This window comes from Notolabrus celidotus, chromosome 6, assembly GCF_009762535.1.
Source record: "Notolabrus celidotus isolate fNotCel1 chromosome 6, fNotCel1.pri, whole genome shotgun sequence".
NCBI lineage: Eukaryota > Metazoa > Chordata > Actinopteri > Labriformes > Labridae > Notolabrus > Notolabrus celidotus.
The window spans coordinates 2,222,297-2,249,722 of NC_048277.1; the positions used below are offsets into that span (position 1 = coordinate 2,222,297).

The following is a 27,426-nucleotide window of genomic DNA, read 5'->3' on the forward strand; positions in this document are numbered from 1 at the left end:
GGGCGTGGCTAACATGACGTTACGGTCGAGCCCTGTGATGGTGTTACGCAGCTTCCCAGAATCTGTGCTTATTACGGCAGGCAGAGAGGGGGGATGAGCACTTGCTGTGATTGCCCTCCACAATATAAGGGCCCTGCTGTGTTTGAACTCATAGATGTGTGGATGCAGCCTACACAGATATATGGAGTTGAATCAGAGTGGGGATGGGTGATATGTGATCCAGGACAGAGCATGACCCTCTCCATTTTTCTTAGATATTTAGAAATATATAAAACATGTGGAAGAGGATGAACACAGAATACACAATAAAAAGAGCACATCCTTAATGACCTTGAAATAATACAATCTGATAAACAAAATAAAATGTGCATATATACTTTATTTGGGGGAATCTTTTCCCAACAGTTTCTCAATATGTAAATCAATAAATTAAATACTTGGCAGATAACATAAAATCAAAAATAGCAAGAAAGATACAATAAAAAAAACACAAAAGTTAAAGGGGACATATCACGCTTTTTTCATCAATATATATTGGTCTAAGAGGTCCCCAAAACATGTCTTTAAAGTTTATGCTCAAAAAAACACTTTGAAATCAGATTTTGGCATGCCTGAAAAGTCCTCTTCTTCATTCCTCATCAGAACACTCTGTTTTCCCTCTGACCACGCCCCCTCAGGAAGTGGATGTGCCTCGGCTGTCCAGCACGTTGATCTAATGTTTACATGTTGGCTGAATATACACGGCTGCTCAGAGATCACGTTACTTCAACTCTCTGAATCTGATCCTGACGGAGAGGCGCCTGTAGCAGGACCTTTCTGAACCATTGGTCATAGATTTAGTGTTTCTTGTTGTTTTATTTATCAGTATGTCGACGTGTGTCTTGGTACACAGCTACGAACATGTAGCTATGTGGCTATGCTAACTAGCGCTAGCACTTATCCATGATAAATAAAAATCATCCACTAGATCTTCAAATCTGCAGACGTGGGGAGTAAAACCGACCTCTGCCAGAAAGGCAGCGGGACCTTTCTGAAGGATTGGTCACAGATTTAGTGTTTCTTGTTGTTTTATTTGTCAGTATGTCGACGTGTGTCTTGGTACACAGCAACAGCTACAGCTACAGCTACAGCTACAGCTACAGCTACAGCTACAGCTACAGCTACAGCTACAGCTACAGCTATGAACATATAGCTATGTGGCTATGCTAATTAGCGCTAGCACTTATCCATGACAAATAAAAATCATCCACTAGATCTTCAAATCTGCAGACGTGGGGAGTAAAACCGACCTTTGTGTTTATTAAGACAGCCTACAACTAGCATGCCTCCCTCCTAAGCTCCTTGTTAGCACACATGTGTGCAGGTAATGAAAAACAGAGGAGGGATTCAGTATTATTTTATACAGTCTATGGGCTGAACAAGCTCCGAGCTCTGACTCCGTGACAGACCGGATATTGTTGTTACGTAACAAAAACACTGAAGTCTGAAACGGCTCGTTTCACACACATTTACAGAAAGGTGGAGAAATCAGAACAGGGCTAGAATGGATTTTTTTCATTCTCGGGGGAATGTAGACATGCCTAAGGTTGTACATTAATTCTTAAATTTAGGAGAAATCGTGATTTAAGCTTGTGAGTGACATAAAATATTTGCATAATCTTGACACATTTATAAGAAAGACATCTCCAGTGAATTAATGCTATTTTTATCTATTTATTTTCTGTATTATTAAACAAAGTGCATTTACAGTGTTATATGTTTGTGGGCTTGCAAGGCACACATGTTGAGAATAGATATTTTCATCCTGCATTGACATGCAGAGGATTATAAAGGAGCAGGGGCCCAAACTCAAAAAAGGGCTTTTTTTCATCCAGATAATTGCATCTGCTGGGAATGACTGCATGTATGACACTGTTAAATAAAGATTATATTACTTATTTAAAGAACGCTCATATATGAGGGTACCTCATCAGTAATACATAACAGTTCATTAATCATACAGGAGACATTTCTGGCAGAGTTGACAGGTCTATGTGACATGCCAGGATTTAGATCAAGTCCTCTGTCACACTGATGAATTAATTAAATAACCCAAATTCACATGGATAAAGACAGGGAAGCTCCCCACAAAGTCCCTGAGACTAGGGGCAGAGGCATAGGTATTGTTTTCTATTTTCCAAAAATCTATTCTCTCCCACAACATTTTTAAAATTTTGACTCCCCAACCGGGACCTGATGGAGAGTCTTCTGGAGTGGAGGTCGTGTATTTGTGGATGTTTAAGTCCCGATATGAATCCTACAATAGCAGGTAAATCAAAGGGGTAAATTTGATTTGTACTTAAGTGAGTTTGTGCCCAGTTATAAACAATTTGCATATCAAAACTAGAGTTTAGATAACGTTTTTCCCTTTTTTTTTTTTTTTTTTTAACATAGGCAGGTTTCTGGATGGATTCTACCACAGGTAAGTATCAAGGTAAGTGGATTTAATCCTCTGTTTGAGTTTGTTTTTGTTTTTATTTACAGTATACAATTAATTCAATTTCTATTTATATGTTAATTGTTCCTTGGTTGAAGGTAAGTTAAGTTTAGAGCTCTCCATTGTTGAGGTTTATAGGTACATGATTTTGATGTGTCTTGTTGAATTTGTTAAAATGTAGCCTACTTGATTATTTTAGAGAGTTTAAATGTATTAACCCCTTTGATTAACCCTCTTTTTTTTAAATGGGGCAATAAATACCCAACAACTTGTCAAAGCAAAACTCCCCCAAAAAAATTCAAGTCAAATTCAAAAACAAGAAACAATGGAAAAATATTAATATTAACTGTAATTGTTTTCATTTCATTCAACACAATAGCTCTGATGTATGACCCAAATAAACTACCCTACTGTCTGTTTCAAGCTAAATTGAGGCCTGAAGGGGATCTACCTCTGAGTATCCACAAAGCTGCCTGTGATGTGACACAATCCACGTCCTGGCAGAGGTACCTTTCTGTAGATGAGCACTTACAAAATTCATCACTAGAGGGCAGTAATCACTAAGTAACACTGTGTTCACCTCTGAGCACACAGATGACACCCAGCCCTCCCTCCTGCCTCCTTTAATGTTCACTGATAATAAGAGTATGGATCTGAATGTACAGTCAGTCAACACAGTGAGCAACAAGTACCTCAGGCATTCAGGTCACATGGTACCATTAAATAATTTACATGATTGTTAAAAATCAGGATTGAGAAGGAGACAAAATTGAATACTTTTGCGGTATCTCAACAGCAATTGTTGCACTAGCGCAGGGGTTCCCAAACTTTTCAGCCCGCGACCCCCAAAATATAGGTGCCAAAGACTTGCGACCATAGACTACATAAATAATGGACGTAGTATCCGTGACGTCACCAATCTGTTCCTGAGCGCTGTTTTGAAGCCAATTATCGACAGCAACCATATTGGAAATGCTGAACTCATCAAAAACAGTGTGAGGTAAAGAAGCAGGGTTTGAGCCTCCTAGCCAACAGCTATGTGTTCCCGCCTGTCAGTCAAGTCAGTCATGTCCTTATTTGGGCAAATACTCGTAATCTTAATATCTTCTGAATCGTCGCGTTAGGAAAAAATCCCCCCATCGTACAGTGTGTGCCTATAGAGAAATTAGCTACATAGAGCCAAGCTGTTTTTTGAACCAGGCTGTAAACATGTTTATTAATGCTGTAAAGATTGTCTCTTTGAATGGGTGTGTATGTGGTTTCTGGTGTTTCTGCAGCCAGCTTCAAGTGGATTCTGGATGAATTACAGTTTATAACACTTCCACATTGGCTTCATATTTTGAGACTGGAGGTTGCCGCTTGCTTGAAACCCCCACTGTCCCTCAAAGTGATTTAATGTGTCAGAAAATGACCCTACCTATATGAGCATGTGTCTGTGTTTCCTGTGCTGATATGAATTAACCTGCTGCTACTGATGCTTTTGATAATTATCTGTTCACTAACACTAAACTTAGGAGTCATCTGGAAACAAAGAAAGGCAGAAAACTCATTACATTTTCTATTTTCAAGGTTTTATTTCAAGTTAAGTTACTATTTCTGTTGATATTTTTTTACTATGATGGATTAAATGTACTATTTTTAGATAACTTTAAAAAATAAAAAACATTCTGGAAGACATCTCATGAATCCCCATAGGCCTATGTGTCTTGCGACCCTGCAGGGGGTCCCGACCCACACTTTTGGAACCCCTGCACTAGAGGATATCTATCTATCTATCTATCTATCTATCTATCTATCTATCTATCTATTCATTCATTCATCAGGAGGCTACAGCCGTCTTTCCTCTCTCCTCTCTCTGTCTCATCTCGGCTGGTGTAACTGACTCAGAGTTAGCATCACTGCTCAGCTACAGGAGGAAACTAGTCCAGCTGTTGATTCTCTCTCCTTGTGTGTTAGGCTAACAGTAGTAAACAAAGGTAAAGTATGCTTACATATACTTATAAACACAAATTTTTCATACTTGTTACTGATTATATGTATTAAATATGACTTATTTATCCTTAAAAAGATGGGCAAGCTAAGCTAATCGCATGCTAGCTAAGATTTGAGTACCTGTAAGCTAGCTTTGATTTGGGCTGGAGTGTCAGTGTGTTTGATTCGACCTGGAAATCTTCTTTATCATTAACTTGACTTTATTTTGACCATCATTTATTTGACTTTGGTGAAAGTTAAAAGTATTAGGAAACAAATGAAGTCTTAATGGAAGCGGCTACAAGCTAAATCTGTTAATACTTTTAATAATTAGAGGAGTTACATTACAAGGCTGGAAAGGATCATTTTAATTAGTATTTAACACTCCTGATAGAAACACAACTATATGAATGTGATGGGGACATAAGTGTGGGAAAAAAAAGTATTTTAAAAGTACTCACTTTTCCAGATATTGTCCTTATAACAACATTTAGCATTTTCATAGAGCTGGTTAATTTCTGCTATATTTTCACTTTTTAAATATTCATTAAAAATAAATAAATTAAACCTTGATACCCAATCTCATGATGTGCTTAGTGACAGGCCTTTACCAAAGCACACATTTATAATAGTGTGTTTTAAGGGAAAATCTGTTGTAAAACAAAAAGCCTCAGGACCTTTGTCACTGAGGCTGTTAAATCAGATTTAGCTTTATTTCTGTCTCTCTTAAACATCATTGATTTTCATGTCTTCAAGGAGATAGGTCTATTTTAGTTTAAAGTATAATAATAATAATAATAATAATAATAATAATAATAATAATAATAGTAGTAATAATAATGATAATAATAATAATAATCTTTATTTATATAGCACTTTTCTAAAACAAACAAACAAACAAACACAAATTATATATCTATATGTATATATATATATTTGAAATAAGACATCAAGATCAGAACAACATATTTACACAGCTATAAAAGAATGTTTTAAGAAGAGATTTAAAGTGAGAGACAGAAGTAGCACACTGGATTTCAGCTGGTAGGTGATTTAGGCCGGGAGCCAGGCCCAGCCCTCAGGATGTTTTTTGCTACCTTTTGTTCACTAGTATTTCCAGTTAGCTTACACCTTGGCCCATTAAGAGCTCTATTTGAAGCTTACAAAGTTTGGCAGTTTCTTAAGTACAAATGAGGCTGTGACATTAACCATGTAATGCTCAAAAGTGATACATTTCTCATGAGTTTTCATCCAACAGATGCTATTTTTATAGTCTTGTTGTGTATTTTGTGGGTGATTTTTTAGAATCTAAAACCAGCAAGCACCAGAATCTTCTTTCGCTACTTTCCCCTATGTGTCAGGATACTCTATGCCACATTTCTTTCTTGGATATCAAAGAATGCAATTTTTACACCTTATTTTCTAGATTTACATGATCATGCCAGGAGTATATTGAAAAAATGTTTTTTTTTTTGGCGCCTCACAACCAAACGGCCCCGAGTTGAGAGTGCTCATTATCACCTTGAGATGGCCCAAGGTATAGGCTACGCAGACCTCCAGCATAGGCTACGCCATAGGTTCGACGCAGAAGTATAAATCAGGCTTAACCTAGCATAAAACATCCTGAGGGTGGGGCCTGGCTCCTGGCTTAATTCCACAGTTTAAGAACCAAGACTGAAAAAGCCTTTGGACTTCAATCGGGTCCTGAGAACAACCAACAAGCCCATGTCGGCTGATCTGAGAGGGCAGGCTCACACTGAGTGAGAACATCAGCGATGTACTAAGGAGCCTGATCGTGTAGAGCTCTGTAAGTTAGTGATAAAATGTTTAAATCAATAACAGGAAGCCAACATGAAGAAGCCAGTCTGAGTGATCTGATTTTCTTTTTTTTTTTTTATACTTTATTGTGTCAATATTATACATACATCAGATACATTCTTACAGGTTCAAAACTTTTTAACACAACATTTTGATTGAAATTTAGGGACCCTCCACCCATACAAAATCAGAAAGTAAATTATATAAAAACACAAGATAGAAAGAAAAGGGAAAAGAAAAGAAAAAAATAAATAAGAAAGTAGGGTATATGAAAATAATCAAAACTAGGATTTAAAAGTACATAAATAAATGTATAAATAACAAAAAAATATTTTCATATACTTACTGCACATAACTTCACATTTATTCATATTCTCGCCTCACTTTGAAAGACACCCATCTTTTTTCAAACAGCTTTACATTTTTGATTTATTCTAGAGAGGCGTTTTTCCACTAAAGGAACTTTACCTGAACTTTGCACGTTTCAACCGGTGGACCCAGGGTCTAAATTTAGTTCAGGGGTAGATTTCTCCCCCCTAAAAACCCCTGCTAGGGGGGTAGTACTTTTCAAAGGTCCCGTGACATTCGGGGGGGCAGGGCCTGCAATGCTGAACGTGTCTGATTGGTAGATTAACCTCAGTGTTTTTATTCCGCTCGCCGTCCACAATAACATCACACACATCTGTGATTCACTTGATTTCTCTTTCTTTCATTAGTTTTTATTTGTTCTATCTTTTTTGTATGTGTGTGTACTTTTCAAAAGAAGAAGCTGTGATTCTCTTGATTTAGCAGCTTGTAACAGTAGTCTTCTCTCAGCCCACCGTGAATGCGTCTCTCCCGGTGTTCCGGTTTTAAAAGTGACCCTGTAAACTGGAGACCTTCAGCTGAACGTGTCAGTGTTTGTGGAGTTTACACAGCTGTTGAAACACAGAGGGAGTTCCTGGGAATGCAAACTAGTTTAGTTTTTATTAAGATTTCAAAATATCCTCATCAGATATTTAATGATGGTCTAAAGACGTTTATGAGGGATGCATCCGGCTGAAAGTCTCCAGTTAACAGGGTTGCTGTTTAAACCAAAACACCGGCCGATCTCTGCAATGGCTTTTTGAGTTCAAAGGATTTTAAAGCCGTGTTGAAACGTCTTTGCTACTCGCGCTTATCTCCTCTCACGTGTTGATTCAGTGAATCCATCTGTGATGAAATATAGCACCATCTAAAACAGCACCAGCTGAGTCTCTTCATGCTAACAGGCTAACTGTTGTGTTGCTCATAATGATACCTGCCTGTCCGTCTGCTTCTATGGTGTCATCTGTGATGAATGGCATTCCTCTTTGTTTTACTGCCCTCTACTGGTCTGGTGGTGTAGTGCATTTACTTTTTTTTCTCCATACGTCACTGGCCTGATTTACACAATCTACCGGGGACTTCAGCCCACGGTCGAAACGCAGACAACAATGGGGGCACAGGAACCTTTTAGTTCAGGGGAAAGTAGTTCTGGGGGCTAAAAGGCCCCTGGAACTCTAGGTCAAAATGCACCTTAAGTTACTTTTTCCATCAAGTAAAAGTTCTCTACATTTGGAGATTTTTTTTCCCCAGTTTCTTGTGATTTGCTTGAGTGCTGTTATTCTCAATACACAGAAGAGGTATAACTCACTTTTTAGTCTTTCAGGATTTGCTCCCAGGAGTATATTTTGTTTTCCTACGTTGCTTTTTTCACATAACATCTGTTTGATTTCCCTTATTACATCTGACCAGTAAGTTTGAATCTTTCTGCATGTAAAAAATATATGTGTGAGGTCTGCATTTTCCCCACATTCTCTCCAGTGACTGCCACTATTTTGTGCATAGATCAGATTTTCTTTTTAAAGTTATATTATTGGGGCTTTTACACCTTTATTTATAAAGGAGAGGACAGTGGATAGTGGAGTAAACTGGGAGAGAGTGTGGAGATGACATACAGGAAAGAGGCTGCAGGCTGGAATTGAACCTGGGCCAACTGCTTCATGGGCGCGCAACTCAACCATGAGGCCAAGTCCCTGCCCTAGATCAGATTTTCTTGAGCCTGTGATCAGTCGGGCTGTGGCATTTTTGAGTTAATTGAAGTTGGTGAACAGAAGCCTGTGATAATCCAGAATAAAGGGCAGTACAAAATTCCAACCTTGACCAAACATAGACATGAATAACCCTGTGCAAGTTGTTAAATGATAAAAATGATTTAATTCAGGAACTTCAGCCACCATATTGCTGTTTTCTGTCCTGCTATTAAATCTAAAGGCCGTGGTTGAACTTTTTAGTGCTTTATAAAAGTGATGTAACCCGACCGAGGGCAGAAAGAGATTGTCTTTTTAACTTGGTCATTAATACCTGCTAAAATGAATAACAGAAGAAGAAGATAAAACCAACGCAGTGGACTCTTTCTCTCACACAGACACACACTCACAGAGAGGACTTAAAGACATGTACACTATCACTCTGACACACTAACCTACGTCTGCACCCCCTCCCCTGTCAGCCTGGGGTGACACTTTCATTTTATGATAGTAGCCAATTCTAGCAGGGATCATTTAATTCTCCCACACGATTTATACCGGTGCAAGTGAAATAGGGTAAAGGCCTGTCCATTAAGGGCTCAGTGGCTGGTGGAGACCTCCCCCTCAAACGCTCATATTTCCCACTAGGTGTGTATTTGCGTGTATGCAGGATGTGAGTCCCTCAGCTTCCTGCTTTTGATGAGGGGGTGGACAGTCACCAAGACCATTTACAGGTCAAATTAAATAACCTAGATAATTTAAAAAGCATTGACAGCACAATTTGTCCATGCAGTGTTATTGCTTTGACCCCTATTAGTGTCAATGGGCTGGTTCATTTTTACCCAGAGAGCTTATCAATGTGTTAGTGGAGTGGTGTTAAACAAAGACAGATAAAACTGTAAGAGTCATTTCAAAGCCATCGGGTTGCTCTGTAGTAATCATGAAACATTTGGGGATTTAATGTGCAACCAGATTATTCCTATTAAAATCATTTAGCAGTGAAAGGTGCAGATTAGAAAATAATTACCAGCTTATGAGAGGACTTGCGAAGTGTAACGGCCTCTTCCATGAACCTGCTCCTAACTGAAGCTTTGTTTTCTTTGTTAATTGTCAGCAGAGGCCAAGAGGGACCTTGAGAGGCCTTGAAGGAAACTCAATGGATCTCAGTGAGGATTCTGGGGCATTCCACACCCACTCTACTGTGAGTAATGACTTCTAATCAAGAAATAACACATTTGTGGACTGTTTTCAGATTTCCAACGACTAACTTTCACCTTTATTTTTTCAGTTTTGTATGAAAAGATGTATAAAATTCAGCTGGTGTATTTCAAATTGATGATAACAAACATCCAGCCAGTTGTGTTAAAGGTGACATATTACGCTTTTTACATCAATATATATTGGTCTCAGAGGTCCCCAAAACATGTCTTAAAGTTTATGCTCAAAAAAACACTTTGAAATCAGATTTTGGTCTGCCTGAAGAACCCTCTTCTTCAGTCCTCCTCAGAACAGTCGATTTTCTCTCTGACCACGCCCCCTCAGGAAGTGGATGTGGCCTCAGCTCTCCGGCATGTTGATCTAATGTTTACATGTTTGCTGAATAGACAAACTGCTCACAGACCCGCGTTACTTCAACCCTCTGAATCTGATCCAGAATCTGATCCTGACGGAGAGGCGCCTGCAGCAGGACCTTTCTGAACGATTGGTCACAGATTTAGTGTTTCTTGTTGTTTTATTTATCAGTATGTAGACGTGTGTCTTGGTACACAGCTACAAACATGTAGCTATGTGGCTATGCTAACTAGCGCTAGCATTTATCAATGACAAATAAAAATCATCCACTAGATCTTCAAATCTGCAGACGTGGGGAGTAAAACCGACCTCTGCCAGAAAGGCAGCAGGACCTTTCTGAACCATTGGTCACAGATTCTGTGTTACTTGTTGTTTTATTTGTCAGTATGTCAACGTGTGTCTTGGTACACAGCTACAGCTACGACATGTAGCTATGTGGCTATGCTAACTAGCGCTAGCACTTTTCCATGACAAATAAAAATCCTCCACTAAAAACCGACCTTTGTGTTTATTAAGACAGCCTACAACTAGCATGCCTCCCTCCTAAGCTCCTTGTTAGCACACATGTGTGCAGGTAATGAAAAACGGAGGAGGGATTCAGTATTATTTTATACAGTCTATGGGCTGAACAAGCTCCGAGCTCTGACTCCGTGACAGACCGGATATTGTTGTTACGTAACAAAAACACTGAAGTCTGAAACGGCTGGTTTCACACACATTTACAGAAAGGTGGAGAAATCAGAACAGGGGCAGAATGTCTACAAACCGGGGGTTTGTAGACATGCCAGGGAAACATATTTCAGGTAGAGAACCATTAAAAAGTCCATTTTGCATGATATGTCACCTTTAAGCCTGATTTATACTTCTGGCTGGAATCGACGGCGTAGCCTACGCCGGAGGTCTGAGTAGATCCCGTACCTATGCAGAGGCCTATGCACATAGCTGACGTGCACCTCCTCCAAAATGTAACTACCCGGGGGGACTTCCAGCTGCAATGTAGAGGGAGCATGTGCGCGAGAGAGTACCCAGCCCGCTTTCAAATAATCTTGTATTTAACTGGACTTTTTCCTTAGCCTTTTGACATATACATCTCTTTTTGGTTTATTTTAAATATTTCACAGCAAATAGAGCATCTCTTAAGAGTGCCAGACAAGGCATTAACACTCAAGCTACGGTTACACGTGCAGCTACGAGTGCAGCAGAGAAGCTAGTATCGTACGCAGCTAATAGTTGTAACCCAAAATCCAGACTTCAGCCGAGGAAAGTAAAACTACTACGCTCATCTCTATGGATCAGCTGGCAGCAGAGTTCGAAAAACAGAGGTCTACACTTCGAGCAGACGTATCGTTTCTTATTCAAGAATCCACAAAACCACTTCAATCCTCTCTGGACTCGCTACAGACAATGGTGAACTCTTTCCAGAATCACCTTACCGCTGTGGAGTCTGTGGCTGGAGACAACTTTAAACGTCTGGCCTCAGCGGAAGTCTCTTTTAGACCAGCTAGATGACCTCGAGAACCGCTCAAGGAGAGCCAAACTGTGCATTTTGAATATCTCCGAGGGCAGTGAGGATGGTAAAGACCCAGTTAAGTTCATGTCTGAGGTGTTGATACAGATTATGGGCTCTGACGTCTTTCATGCACCACCCGAGCTGGAGAGAGCGCACGGAACCCTGACGTTCATATCTGGCCAAAATGTTACTACCTGTATAATCGACGTGGACCACAAGCCCTGTGACTCAGCGGCATTGTATTTCCTGCATTTACATCACTTCTGGGATCCCCGCTCATCGGCCGTGTATTTCATCTCCTCCTCTCTATTCTTCATGTTATCATGTCTGTATAATAAACAGCAACATGTATCATCTGTAGGTTAACATAACACGCTCTGAATCTCTGTGGAAAAGTCAACAGAGATCAGCCGGAAGCAGGCGACCGGCTATCAGAGAGACCACACTGCCCTCAAGCGTTTCGGAGGAGAATTGCTGCATGACACGGACACATCGACGCACAAGTATGTGGTGCTCATGTCTGCGTCAGCCCCTGCTGCGTAGGGAGACACAGAAGTATAAATCAGCCTTTACGCTCTGGCTCCCCATCAAAACTTGCATCGATTTGAAGATCCTGCTCCTCACCTTTAAGGCCATCCATAACCTCGCTCCTCCAAACTTCTCTGACATTAATTAACATTGCAAAATTTGTATATTATTAAGAAAGTGAAATAGAAACTGTTTACTTTTCCTCCGCAGAATGGAGGACCCTTATTTGAGCCGGACTCATCTCTATCCAGCAGCCTCTGTCAGACAGGAAGTGGACGCACCATCACACTACAGCTGTTGGAGTTCAAAACCCTTCTCCTCGAGTTTGTGGAGGAGCTGCAGATTCAGAGGGTAACTGGAGCACTGGCTCGTAGTGTGTGGCTTTCTGTATTGTCTTTATCTTAAAGATATTAAGTGCTTAGGACATTTTTAAAATCATAATCATTAACAAACAACCCCACAGCTCTCTCACTGAGCATTACAGGCTATAATAAACAGCATGAAGTCAGGTCTGGATTCTTTATGCATGCAGTTTCCTAGTAGATATTTTCACGTATGAGGAACAAAATTTTATATTTTTCTTTGATCCTTATTCCAAAACGTATTTAGAGACCTTTTGTTTATATATCTGTAATTGACCTTTGCCAAGGGTAAAACATCAAACTGAATTTCAGTGGGATTAACAAATCTTTTCTCATTTTAGTGTGTTAATATGATATCAATTTGAAGTATATCCAACTTAAATTCCAGTCAATTCATCACATTTTTTTCTTCATCTTCTTTTCCTTCCTTTCCTTCCTGGTGTATTTTGTGCACCCACTTATTAGAAACAGAAACGCATATGCTACTAGTTTGTCCGTTCTGTGCTACTGTATGTTATTGCAAGATGGGGGCCTCTGTGGAAGGGGACCCGCTCCTAGTGCTGGGCGATATTCAAAATGATGTTATCATGATGAAATATTTTATATCAGTGGTTATCGATAATTATCATGATAAATATCAAATCATGATTTCATTTAAAGTTAAAGTCAGATTTTTGCTCCTGAGTGAAAGTTGAAGAAACCGTTTTCTGATAAACTTCTTGAATCCATCATTTCTGATGGTGCTAACAGGAAGCAGGTCTTTAATGTAAGACGAGATTTTTGTGAAGTTTTAGTTTGTAGATTCTTATTTTTCTCAGATTTAGGTTATTTCCATAATTTGATTTAAATTTACAACAAATATATATCAAACTGTATTCTGTGTATCAGTTCATAGAGTGTTGTTTTGAGTTGTGCTCTCCCCTTTAAGATTACTACGGGTTACAGGCAGAGTGCTGTTGTTTCCCACAGTGCAGTGAATGCATCAGGGTTATTCAGTGTTCAGTTGTCCTACGGTCGTGGTGGACATTGAACGTGTTCACAGCAGAAGTTGTCTCTGTGCTGTTCCTTTCCCCACATCCTGAAAATAGATTTAATGAAGTGTATGAAGTTAATAGTTAACTCAGAGTTGACTCAGTGTCAGACTAACGACTCTGCTTTGAGCTGCTAGGTTTTCAGTTTTCTTTATTGTTGTCTCTGCTGTGTTTACATTATGCTCCAAATGTCTTTAAGCCCCGCCCACCTCTCATCCTGCGACATGATTGGCTGTTCAATGCAGTCTTCTTATTCTGTTTGATAGTTTCCAGCACTGAGGTTAGTTCAGAATTTGAGAGACTTCTCCATCAAAAAATGTTCAGCAGCTATAGCTTAAAGTACCCTCATTGTGTAGACAATGATGATGCGAGCAAACGCATACATGCAGTATACCATGAGTCCACCACAGTAACTGGACAAATTTGAATAATTAAAAAAAACACTTATTATATAACATTAGGTTTCAAAATCATGAAAAATTAAGGAATCTCTGCTCGTGGAGGTCAACCATCTCCACGGCCTGAAAGATGGATGATGGAAGTGATTCTCAGCTGATGGCGAGGATTGCTGAAACAATTGAAGTTTTTATTTTAATCTTTATTGTGAAATGTTGATCACCCTATCACCTGTCTTTTCTCTCGTACAATCATGTCCTGTCAGATACATTTCAAAGCTTCTCAGACAAAACAATCTGACTTTAACACATCACACTTTATTTGGTGCTAGTCCACACTTTAGCATCACTGTGAGCATGTTGTCAAGCAACCTAGCATGAACCTGTCTGGGCGTGGTTTGAGTGATAGTGGATAGCTGTCAAGCATTTAGTTATCATGATGCACTTTCAAAGCACAGAAATAGCTGATGCTAGAATTGTGAAAACGTATTATTTTCATCCGAAGTGTGAAGAAGTTTTCTTTGTTTGTTACAGAGATTGATTGATTTCCCTATTTCCCTAAAACAGCTCTTCAAAGTCAAAGTGTGAGGGTTGCAAGAAAGTTAAAGCCAAAATTAAAGCTACCGATGTCTGGTGATTCAAATTATGCTGCTGTGCCTGGTGCATTAATGTGCACACAGTAGGCGTTTCCCACCAAAGGAACTTTACCCCTGAACTACGCGCCTCTGAAAAGCCCCTGTTAGGGGGGTAGTGCTTTTCAAAGGTCCCGCGACTTTCGGGGGACAGGGCCTGCAATGCTGAACGTGTCTGATTGGTAGATTAACCTCAGTGTTTTTATTCCTCCCTCCGTCCACAATAACATCACACACATCTGTGATTCTCTTGATTTCTCTTTCTTTCATTAGTTTTTATTTGTTCTATCTTTTTTGTATGTGTGTGTACTTTTCAAAAGAAGAAGCTGTGATTCTCTTGATTTAGCAGCTTGTAACAGTAGTCTTCTCTCAGCCCACCGTGGATGAGTCTCTCCCGGTGTTACGGTTTTAAAAGTGACCCTGTAAACTGGAGACCTTCAGCTGAACGTGTCAGTGTTTGTGGAGTTTACACAGCTGTTGAAACACAGAGGGAGTTCCTGGGAATGCAAACTAGTTTAGTTTTTATTAAGATTTCAAAATATCCTCATCAGATATTTAATGATCGTCTAAAGACGTTTATGAGGGATGCATCCGGCTGAAAGTCTCCAGTTAACAAGGTCGCTGTTTAAACCAAAACACCGTCCGATCTCTGCCAAGGCTTTTTGAGTTCAAAAGGATTTTAAAGCTGTGTTGAAACGTCTTTGCTACTCGTGCCTGTCCGTCTGCTTCTATGGTGTCATCTGTGATGAATGGCATTCCTCTTTGTTTTACTGCCCTCTACTGGTCTGGTGGTGTAGTGCCTTTACTTTTTATTTCCTCCATACGTCACTGGCCTGATTTGCACAATCTACCGGGGACTTCAGCCCGCGGTCGAAACTCAGACAACAATGGGGGCACAGGAACCTTTTAGTTCAGGGTGAAGTAGTTCTGGGGGCTGAAAGACCCCGGAACTCTTAGTCCAAATGCACCTAGTGTCTCACTTCTTGTGGAAAGTCACTTTTGTCTCTACTGTGGGAGGAGATTGTTTCAGTTGATGTAACACCAGTTCCTGCTGTAACAGAACTCAGTGGCTTGTGTGTGTTTTGGGACAAGGTTGAGGGAGAAAAGTTATATGCAGACCAATAGCCCTGGTCTCTAAGACACTGTGACTCGGTTGGATGCAACCTCTTTGCACCCTACGCTTCCCTTAGAGCTCATTTTGTATGCTTCTTAATGAGCAAAGGTCCTCAAAATCACTTAGCACCTTGCGCCTTAGACTGCCCACTTCAGATCATTAAAATAGGGCCTTTGACACTGAAGACTCTCTGTTGGGCCAAAGAGAAGTGCAAATATAACAGAAGTAAGGGAGCTCATGGTATATCCTCTGTTCGGCCATCAGGACAGGAGCCAACTAGATCTGATCCACACTGCCTGAAAGCTCATGTTCACACGAGAGTACATGAGTTAATTTGTTGTGTCAAAGATGCTGCTCCCCACCCTCCAGCGAGTAATCTCAACCTGGAAACACATCGTAAGTGTGCTTAAAGAGCAGGGTGAGGGGAATGGGGTGTTGGTCATTTCTTGCCATTACAGTTTTATTGTTATAGTCGTGTTAACTGGAACACAAACTCAAAATGCTGTATCAGTCGGATTCCCCCCAGGCGCTGCTTTTATCAGAGGAGCACTTTGAAGTTGTGTTATTCAAGAGGTTTTAGGGGGAGGATTAAGAAGTAAGAGGATGCCCTCTTATCCTTTTGCAGGTTCAGTTCAGCCCGCTGTTCCAGGTGGGCAGAGTTAGCCAGTGCATAAAGGGTAGTATGGTGTTAAAGGTGAGTGCTGAGAAGCCTTTTGGGATATTCAAATGAAGACATATTGTTCTTAGTGATGTGTGAACTATGAGTGACGGCGCATTAACAGTCAAAGCTTCACAGCTGTGGAACATGCTGCCACAGGAAGTCATCAGAATCAGTTTTTAATATCTCGTCTTCAAATATACTTTTTGTAGAGCTCTCCCTGATGTCAGCGGAGCTTGTTGGTAACTCTTATTTTGTTGTTATTATTATTATTATTATTATTATTATTATTATTATTATTATTATTATTATTATTATTATTGTTATTATTATTATTTATTTATTTTTAAATTGATTTATTATTTTATTTATATTATTTATGTATTATTATTATTACTATTATTATAATTATTATTATTATTATTATAATTATTATTATTTATATTATTTTATGTATAATAATAATAATAATAATAATAATAATTATTATTATTATTATTATTATTACTATTATTATTATTATAATTATTATTATAATTATTTTATGTATAATTATTATTATTATTATTATTTATTTATTTTTAAATTCATTTATTATTTTATTTATATTATTTTATGTATTATTATTACTATTATTATTATTATTATTATTATTATTATAATTATTATTATAATTATTATTATAATTATTTTATGTATTATTATTATTATTATTATTATTATTATTATTATTATCATTATTATTATTATTATTATTATTATTATCACTGTCATGGTGTGTCTGACTGCCTTTTACAAACCTGCCTGCTAAGTGAGGGTTATGGTCCAAAGAGGTTTGATCAAGTAATTTTCAAGACTCAAAATTCTTTATTATCATTGTACAAAACATACAACGAAATGAAGGTGCACTCAAGACTTGGATCAATCATCCATATAAAGACAGATAATGAATAAATACACATTCACACACGCACCCACAACATGCCATCATTAAACCATACACTCGTTCCCAACGTATACAGTTAAAAAGGATAACAAAATAAAGAGCGTCCACATTGCTCATGGTTATTCACATAGTTATTACACATTGTTGCTTTATTTTATTTAGGGGGGTGTTTTCAGTTCAGAGTTCAGTATGGTGCTGGCTTTTGGTTAGAAACTGTTCATAACTCTTGTGGTGCGTGTTTAGATGGACCTGTAGTGTTCTCTGGAGGGCAGCAGGTCCAACAGGCTGGGTGAGGTGAGTCCTTCAGGATGTTGTGTGTTCTTTGAACAACAACAGGAGGTGAAGATGTTATCCAGGGCAGGTAGTTGTTGGTTTGTGATGTCCTGAGCAGTCTTTATGATTCTCTGCAGGGACTGCGGAGCTGCTACCACACCACACCATGATGTCATATGTGAGAACACTTGACACCAGGAGCTGTCTCCACCAGGGGTGCAGCTCGCTCGGCTGGAAGTGAAGCTTCCACAAAAACTGCGCCCCCTAGTGGCTGGCTGCAGTATAGATCAAAAACTCTGTCTGCCCCATTCATTTGAATTGGGTTGCAGTCCAACTTTAAAAAATAAATACACATCATACGAATGTTTCTCACATCCGTATGCTGTGGTGATAAGTAGTTATTATTTGACTGTTTTGTGTTCAAGGCCTCTTTTGTCTGAAAAGTTTCTTTTTTGTTAGTTATTAGAGGTTAAAAAACAGGGTTTTACATCCGGGTTTACTTTGATTGACAGATGCTGTAGAGGGAAACTCCATAGGACCTCGGGACGGTACGCTGTAGGGCGGAGATCGTTACTGTAGCAACATAGAAATTACCGTGGCAACACAGAAATTCTCTACTGCTCAGACTCTGGCTGCAGAAAAATTATAAGATGGCAGCGTTCTGGAACGGGATATTTTGGGATCAAAACCGTACAATGGGAAAAGGCGGAGCAACACTGTCCATTATATTTACAGTCTATGGTCTCCACAGGTTCACCTTCCTGAGTGTTCTCAGACTACAGCCACTATGTGCCTTCTTTAGGAGGGCCCTGGTGTTTGCTGAAGATTGGAGGTCCTCTGAAATGTGTGCGCCCAGGAATTTGAAGCTGGACACCCTCTCCACACTCTCCCCATTGATGTATAGTGGCATGTGGGCATCCTGCTTCCTCCTTAAATAGATTATGATTTAGTCTGTGTTCATCATATTCAGGGTCAAATTATTGTCTGTGCACCCCTCTGTACCTCTTCTCTGGATGCAAGCTCATCACCTTTGGTGATCAGCCTCACCACAGTCATGTCATCTGCAAACTTAACCATTGTATTGATGTTGTGAGTGGAAAAACAGTCATGATTATACATCAGTCTTTTCTGCACACAACAGGATTCAAACCAACCACATTATCAGCTCTCGTTCCTTTATCAGCTCACATTTTGAGTCAGGCGCTTTAGACTGTGCACTTAGCTTTTAGACGAAGGAAATGTTCATGCAAAAACTATTTCAGATATTTTCATCCTCAGCCCAAAGTTGATTAGTTGCGTAATTCTGTTATATGGATTTTATAATATAAAAAAAAATACACCCCCACACACACACACACACACATCCACACACTCATTATTCCCCAATAACAATAATAATTAACAGCTTTATCTCCTGTGCACTCTCTTTTTAAGTGAGGTGCATCCTAGTGGCTTGGTTTAATATGAACTTATAAAATAAAGTCAGCAAGTAAACCAGCTCCCACGTGCACATAAAAGAGTCCTGTGGATATAGAGAGCAATCCACTTTTACCTGCCTTCTCTGGGGAAAAGGGAGGATAGAGGCAGCTCTTCCCATATATCACCACCCTTCTAATGTCCCGCTTTCAGAGTGTGCCTCTGCAAAATACAAGAGTAATGAACCGAGCAGACTTACTGCACTTTTTAAATCTGGCTCGACTCCATCCAGGGGTTTTTGCAACAGAAAGAAAAGATGGCTATATTTTCAGCTTGACGACATCACAGAGCCTCAGACAGTGCTCCATCTGAATGAACTGTCCTGTTACTTTTAGAAGTTAGCAGGTTTTCTGTCTGACACAGTGTGCTCGTTTACTCTGAGTGAGATCAGCTTTTATGTAACTCCTTCTTTTTAATGATTCAGGATGCAAAGACACTTTTTGAGGATCAGATCAGTAAACTTGTTCTGGAGAAACAGGAGTTGGAGTGGGAGAAGGTATGGCTAAGTCAACATTTACAAGATGAATAATACAGTTTATATTATGCTTTGATAATCGATTGCTTTGATTTTCTGTGGAACAGGAATCTCTACAACATCAAGCTAAAACGATGGCAAACCAGCACACTGAGGTGCTCATGAATACACAGAAGCAGGTATGTTTCTCCAAAGATCACAGTGTTTATGATGAAATAAAGAGGTTTAATGATACATTAACACCTTGTGAACTCCCTCCTGAAGTTTCAGGCCAAAATAAGAAGCATTGAGGAGGTGAAGGTATGAACAGCTTATTTCATAATATATTGACAATACAGATAAAGCTGCATAAATTTAGTTCAGCTGATGTGGAAAAGTCAATTTAACTATCTCATTCATAGAATTGTTTTATGCTTTTATTTAGTATTAATTGTTTTATGGCACTCACAATAATGCAGGAGAAACACCAGGTCATAGCTGAGTTAAAAGAAAAGGAAATGACCAACTTAAAGGAAGAGCTCAAGTCCCTACAGGTACTCAGAAAAACCTTTTCTTTCTGTGTTCATCTTTATGTCGCAAACTATGGGGCACCGCTTGTAAAGTTGTGCACACTGAAAATAACAGCTACTATTCTAAACATTTAACTCAGAAACATCATAAAAATGTAGAGTGAATTTTTAAAAGCCACTTTTTTTATCACATTTACAGCAATATTTGTGATCTTCACATTTCATTTTGTTGTAAAAAATATATCAATTTAAAATCACTTAAATCCAAATGTTAAATATAAATCTAAATGTTACATTTTTAATCTAAATGTTCAACATTAGATCTAAGTGTTCAACGGTAGATCTAAATGTTCAATGTTAGATCTAAATGTTAAATATAAATTTAAATGTAAAAATATAAATTTAAATATTAAATATAAATATAAATGTTAGATATAAATATAAATGTTAAATGTTAAGTCTAAATATTGAATGTTGCTCTGTGATCCTAAATATTTAGGTGATATGTAAATTCACACTGCTGCCTAGAGGAAATACCAAAATAAAAGCTTCATAAAGAGATACAGACTTAGTAATAGTAACTTAGCTTGTCCGTCCCATAGACTGGGTCACTTCTGTCTCTGAGCGTTGTCAAATCTCTTTGTGGACTCCAAAACCGCCTTTAAAACATTTAATGTCGGCAGTCCGGCTGTAACTCGTAGGAGTCAGTACTGACAGACTATGGTTAGGATATCTGTATCACTTTATGAAGCTTTTATTTTGGTATTTCCGCTAGGCAGCAGTTTGAATTTGCATATGAGCTAAATATTTATGGTTGCAGAGCAAAATTTAACATTTATTTTTATATTTAACATTAGACATTTAAATTTATATTTAACATTTATATTTAACATTTATATTTAATATTTAGATTTAGATTTAACATTTATATTTATATTTAACACTTAGATTTATATTTAACATTTATATTTAATATTTAGATTTATTATTAAATATTTAGATTTATTATTAAATATTTAGATTTCTATTTAACATTTAGATCTATATTTAATAATTATATTTATATTTAACATTTAGATTTATATATTTAGATTTATATTTAACATTTAAATTTAAATGTAACATTTATATTTAATAATTAGATTTATATGTAACATTTATATTTATATTTAACACTTAGATTTATAGTTAACATTTATATTTAATATTTAGATTTATTATTAAACATTTATATTTATATTTAACATTTAGATCTATATTTAATAATTAGATTTATATTTAACATTTAGCTTTATATTTAACATTTAGATTTATATGGTACATTTAGCTTTATATTTAACATTTGGATTTAACATTGATTTTAAGTTAATATATATTTTTCATAACAAAATTAAATTCCTCTAAATGTGATTAAGAAGTGACTTTTAAAAATTCACTCTACATTTTTATGATGTTTTGGAGCATTGGAGCTGTTATTTTCAGTGTGCACAACTTTACAAACAGCGCCCCATAGCAAACACACACCATCAATGCCATTGTTTAATTCTAACAGTCTTTATTTCTGTGAGTCGATCTTTAAAATCAGACATGAATTATTTTACAGTGAAAAGAAACTAGTGAATACGGAGAGCGTTCGCGATCTGGAGTTAATAGTGCCGGGTGATACTGCATAGGCTTGACCTAGACTTGGCTACACGAGTGTTAATCCTGAAGGTTGACACCGCAGAGGTGATATACAGCCATTCACACGGTCTGCTGCACTTTAACAGCCCAGCCGTGTAACAGAGACAATAAAGACTGTTGTTGATATTATATCTGTTAGACACTGAGTGCAGCGTTGGGCTTCAATGAGGCCCCATGTGTGAATACCTTTGACGCGGTCTGCTGGGTTCCTTTAATTTAATAAGTTTTCACATCATGGGCAGTTTGCCTTGAAGTGATTTAATTGCCTCATCTTGACAATGCACTTAATTGCAGGTTTGAAGTCAATTGGAACGGTGTGGTTCAATTAGTCTATAATTAAATACAAATAATTCATCACAGCAGTTTAATCTCAGTAAATGACCTGCCCGCGACTACAGTTCAGAAAAGGGTAGATATTTTTAATACAGAATGTAAGCTATTGCCCTTTTTTGGACATATATGCTTCATTATTCTTATTATTCTATTCAGATTTTATTCATTCATTATGTTAATTAAAAGAGTCACTAATCGATATTTAAGAAATGTATGTTTTAAAACAGTTTTGCTTGATGTTGTGAAATAATTGCTTGCCTTTGAAGGCAGGCTGTTATACACACTGCTTCTCAGTCTGATACCTCTAACCTTACTGTACCCTTAAGTCACTAGATACATGTTTTTAAATACAATAATCTTTTCCTTTTGATTGTCCATTCCTATTAAAAAGAAAGACATTGTATGAATGAGATTAGCTAACACTGATGGTCCCTGCTATATAGCAGCCTCAATGGGTATGAATGGGTGAATGTGACGAGTAGTGTGTAAAAGCGCTTTGAGTGGTCAGACAGACTAGAAAAGAGCTATATAAGTACAAGTCCATTTACCATTTATGTCACGACATCATAAAAGAAAGGCTGAAAATGGCTAAATTACCCCCTTCACAATCAACCCATGAAGCTTCTTTCAGACCCTTCAGTGAAAAACCTGGGCCCAGAATGAAAACCTTTTATTCTGTTACGCAAGGGGGTTCCCAAAGTGTGGGTCGGGACCACCTGGGGGGTCGCGAGACACAAATGGGGGTTCATGAGATGTCTTCCAGAATGTTTTTTTTTAAAGGTTATCTAAAAATAGTACATTTTACCCATTATAGTAAAAAATATCAACAAAAACAGTAGCTAACCTTGAAACAAAACCTTGAAAATAGAAAGTGTAATGAGTTTTCTGCCTTTCTTTGTTTCCAGATAACTCCTAAGTTTAGGGTTAGTGAACAGTTCATTATCAAAAGCATCAGTAGCAGCAGGTTAATTCATAACAGCACAGGAAACACAGACACATGCTCATATAGGTAGGGTCATTTTCTGCAGACCAGCTAAATGAAGACACATTGAATCACTTTGAGGGACAGTGGGGGTCGCGAGTCTTTGGCACCTATATTTTGGGGGTCACAGGCTGAAAAGTTTGGGAACCCCTGTGTTACGGTGTCAATGCACATCTAACAGCTATTGAGACAACATATCTATCTCTCACAGAAATACAACAATTAGATAACTGAACTAATGCAAAAGCAGAAGATAATTTTTAGTGTTTGCATTTTAATATAACTTAAAAAATAAAAGTATTTGAATTGATACGACTAAATCAAGAGATTTGGAGCTGTCTTAAATCAGTCATAGGGAACTAAAGAATGTGATGAGCAATTTCTATGTTCAGCAAACTGATTAAATAATGAATTAATTCAGGACTGGAGTGACGTATCAATTAGAAAAATCCAACAAATGAACCAGAGGTGAAGGTACTAAGTAGTTGCATATAAATACACTACCAGTCAAAAGTTTGGACACACCTTCTCATTCAATGGTTTTTATTTATTTTAATTATTTTCAACATTGTAGATTAATACTGAAGACATCAAAACTATGAAATAATCTGGTTTTACCATAATCTGGATTACAACAGTAGTCAAATAGGACTATCCATTGTGTACTAACCCTACCTCTGAACAACACAACTGATGGTCTCAAACACATTAAGAAGGCAAGTCATTCTACAAATGAACTCTTGACAAGGCTCATGTTCATTAGAAACCATTCCAGGAGACCACTTCATGAAGCAGACTGAGAGAATACCAAGAGTGTGCAAAGCTGTCATGAAGGAAAAAGGGGACTACTTTACAGAATCTAAAATATAAAACAGATTCTGCTTTGTTAAACACTTTTTGGTTCATTCAATAATTCCATATATGTTCTTTCATAGTTTTGATGTCTTCAGTATTAATCTACAGTGTTTACAATCATTACAATAAATACAAACCCTTGAATCAGAAGGTGATTCCAAACTTTTGACTGGTAGTGTATATCTCTTACAGAAATAAAGAGTTTAAATAACTGAACTGATGCCTTCTAAAAGAGTGTTTTTGATGTTTTACATTTTAATTGAATTCCAAAATAGACATGTTTGAATTGATTTGACTAAAACAAGAGATTTGGAGCTGTCATTAATCAAGTGAATTTGTAAAGAAAATTCAACAAAATAATCAGAGGTGAAGATATTAATCAGTTGCATATGAATATCAAGCATATTTTCAGATTTATAAAATATTTCTCATACCTTGTAAAATCATACAAACCTAAAAAACAATAGTTAATTTTTAATAAACTGAAATTATTTCCATACAAACATGTAATATTTGTAGTTTGTCCTTCACCAAAACAATTGATCACCAGCACACTTTGAATTGAAAAGATGTCACATGTTTAGGACAAAGCAGTAAGCCATGACAAACAGGTGTGATGTTTTTTTTATGAACTTTGTTTATTATAACTTTTTGGACATAATTTGACAGTTTTGTTGAATACTTCTAATTAACAGTGTCATATAATGATAACAATAAGGCAATACAATCCCAAAATAATAACAAAAAAATAAAAATGATGGCAGCAGCAAAATGAACTCGGCAGTCTACAGAAACATTTTGTCTGCCAATTTAAAGAAATATGCAACCAAACTGATAGGGAGATCCTTCATCATGCAGCAAGATAATGACCCCAAACACACTGCAAAAACAACAAAGGAGTTCATCAGGGGCAAAAAGTGGAAGCTTTTAGACTGGCCAAGTCAATCTCCAGACTTAAACCCTATAGAGCATGCATTTTACCTGCTAAAGAGGAGACTGAAGGGAGTAACCCCCCAAAACAAACAACAACTGAAAGAGGCTGCGGTGAAAGCCTGGAAAAGCATCACAAAAGAAGAATGCAAAAGTTTGGTGATGTCAATGGGTCACAGGCTTGATGCAGTTATTGCAGGCAAAGGATTTGCAACAAAATATTAAGTCTTATTCACTTTAATTTATTTTAGGTGTATCTGTTCCAATAGTTTTGCTCACCTAAAAATTTGGTGTTCCTTTACAAATCTATCTTCTAAGTTGTGTATCAGATCCAGATGTAAATACCTGGAAATAAAAGCTGAAATGTTGATCTATTGTCTCATGTTCATCTTTTGGTGTCAAACCCAAATGTTTCCAGTCTACAGCAAAAAAAAGGGAATTGGCTTCACTGTCACTGTTCCAATACTTTTGGAGGGGACTGTACATACATATCTGTGGAAAATGAAAAACAATTGTCATCATTTGTATATTACATGAGGAACTACAGGTGTAATTTTTAAAGAAAGGTGTGTTTGTATTTTACCCAAATGAAGTAAATCAAATTCACAAACCAAAGTTATAATAAGTAGGCTAATAAAAGATGTCAACCTCGCATAACTTAAATAAAATAGACAAAATATAAGGTGTTAACTAAACAATCAGAACTTGCACTGTGAGACAAAAAGGGTAAACAAAATGGACACTAAGCTAAACTAAATTAGTTACACTAACTGAACCTAAAACTCTCTAATGACATCAGAGTCCATAGTCTGCTCCAACCATAGACTGTATAAAATATGGACGTAGTATCCGTGACGTCACCCATCTGTTCCTGAGAGCTGTTTTGAAGCAAATCGACGGCAGCAGCCATATTGGTAATGCGGAACTCAACTAGGCAGAGTGTGACGTAGTGTGAGTCTCTTAGCCAATGGCTGTGTGTTCCCGACCGGGAGTCACGTCAGTCATGTCCTTATTTGGGCAAAACTCGTAATCTTAATATCTTCTGAACCGTCACGTTAGAAAAAAATTCACCCCCCGTACAGTGAATGCCATTAGAGAGATTAGCTTCATAGGGCCAAGCAGTTTTTTGAACCAGGCTGTAAACATGTTTATTAATGCTGCAAAGATCGTCTTTTTCCCATTCATATCTATGTGGTTTCTGGTGTTTCTGCAGCCAGCCTCAAGCGGATTCTCGATGTACTGCAGTTTATATCACTTCCGCATTGGCTTCATAGTTTGAGACCGGAGTTTGACGCTTGGCTCCAACCAGCATAAAAGTCCAGTCTGCCTTTGGCCACGCCTTTTCTTCAAACCAGGAAGTGCCATCCCCTACAGTCGGTTAACTCAAAGACATTTGCGACAGTCGCAGTGATTTTCTCCATTTCTGAATCTCACACTACTACACACGTATTTCAGAGACTGAGCATGGCTGTAACATGTAAACACACACGCCACGCCGCGTCACAGAAACACCCACATAAAGATGGAGACAGACGCTGTCAGTGCCCGCTACTAGCAGCACCTCGTCCTGCTGCTGGTTAACGTGACTGCCACACAAACGGGCTGTTAATGGGACAGGTGTGTGTGTGTGTGTGTGTGTGTGGGGAGTGATTATTCGAATATTCCTCGAATAGATGCCAATGATTATCTAATAGTATGTTGGCTTGAAATGCCCATCATTACTCTGTACTCTATCATCCATCATCACCAAGCAGCAACCTCCCGGCTCAAAGTATTTACAGCAGAAATAAACATGTTTACAGCCTGGTTCAAAAAACAGTTTAGGTTTTCTGAATAGCTCATTTCTCTATCAGCACACACTGTACGGAGGGTGAATGTTTTTTATAACTCGACAGTCCAGAAGATATTAAGATAATGAGTTTTTGCCCATTTAAGGACATGACTGACTTGACTGACAGGAACACTGTAGCTGTTAGCGAGGAGGCTAAAGGCCCGCCTCTTTACCTCACAGTAACTCAACAGAAGTTTGGTTGAGTTCAGCATTTGTAATATGGCACCCACCGATGATTGGCTTCAAAACAGCGCTCAGAAACAGATGGGTGACGTCACGGATACTACGTCCATTATTTATACAGTCTATTGTGTCTTTACTTGCTTACCATGACTGTGCTTTTGCAATAATTGAATTTCCCCTCTGTGGATCAATAAAGTAACCGCCTCGACTCGACTCTTAAATGACACATGAAAGGACAAACAGTAAGATTACATTACAGTATAACCTCAGCAGGGAAAGTAGAGTAGAAGTAAAAACAGAAGTCCAAGTCATTACAGAAGTTTTATCATATTTTACCCCAGACTAAAGACCTTGTTAGCTTGGAGGTTGAGATTTCTTCCATCTTATCAGTCTCACAAAGTTCCAATCAGTAGTGATATTGATGGTGTGTGTAAAGTTATATATGGTTCAATGTTGTATTATTTGTATTATGGAGTAAGTCACTGATGACAACCTCTTTGGTTCTTTGGACTCACAAATCAATAACTAGTGAACTAATCATAACCCCTGTTATTTTTCTGCTGTTTCACAGCTGCTAAAATACAACTTGGAGAAGAAAGCAGTTCAGCTGGTAATGAATGATTTTACACCTTTACAAGTTGTTGACAGAGGATGGATGGGAGGGGGAAAGAGTCAAGGTTGATGATGTTGTGGTGCTGAGATGGGATGGGTTTGGGAGGAGTTCATCAGCAGTGATGGATCAGGACTGTTTGACACTTTGAAGTGCCAGCAAAACAGAGAAAACATCGATTAAGTATTTTATAACTCGGCGTTGCTCTGGTTTAACCTTCATCACATAACAGTGGCTCAGCAG

The 27,426-nt window shown here is 37.9% G+C and overlaps 1 protein-coding gene across 5 annotated transcripts in view; it reads left to right on the forward strand.

Annotated features, from left to right (window-relative positions):
* The first annotated feature begins 4,177 nt into the window (after positions 1–4,177).
* The window catches only part of LOC117814570 (coiled-coil domain-containing protein 73-like), a 58,035-nt gene continuing 34,786 nt past the window's right edge, over positions 4,178–27,426 (forward strand). The window contains exons 1-8 of one of the 5 annotated variants that reach the window (XM_034685973.1): positions 4,178–4,452; positions 9,413–9,496; positions 12,116–12,256; positions 19,217–19,288; positions 19,375–19,446; positions 19,532–19,567; positions 19,726–19,800; positions 27,145–27,183. In XM_034685973.1, coding sequence (XP_034541864.1) covers positions 9,452–9,496; positions 12,116–12,256; positions 19,217–19,288; positions 19,375–19,446; positions 19,532–19,567; positions 19,726–19,800; positions 27,145–27,183 — 480 coding nt within the window. In that variant the 5' untranslated portion in view covers positions 4,178–4,452; positions 9,413–9,451. Of the gene's footprint in view, positions 4,453–9,409; positions 9,497–12,115; positions 12,257–19,216; positions 19,289–19,374; positions 19,447–19,531; positions 19,568–19,725; positions 19,801–27,144; positions 27,184–27,426 lie in introns of all 5 variants that reach the window. The other 4 variants (XM_034685970.1, XM_034685972.1, XM_034685971.1 and 1 more) reach the window with 4 other exon arrangements.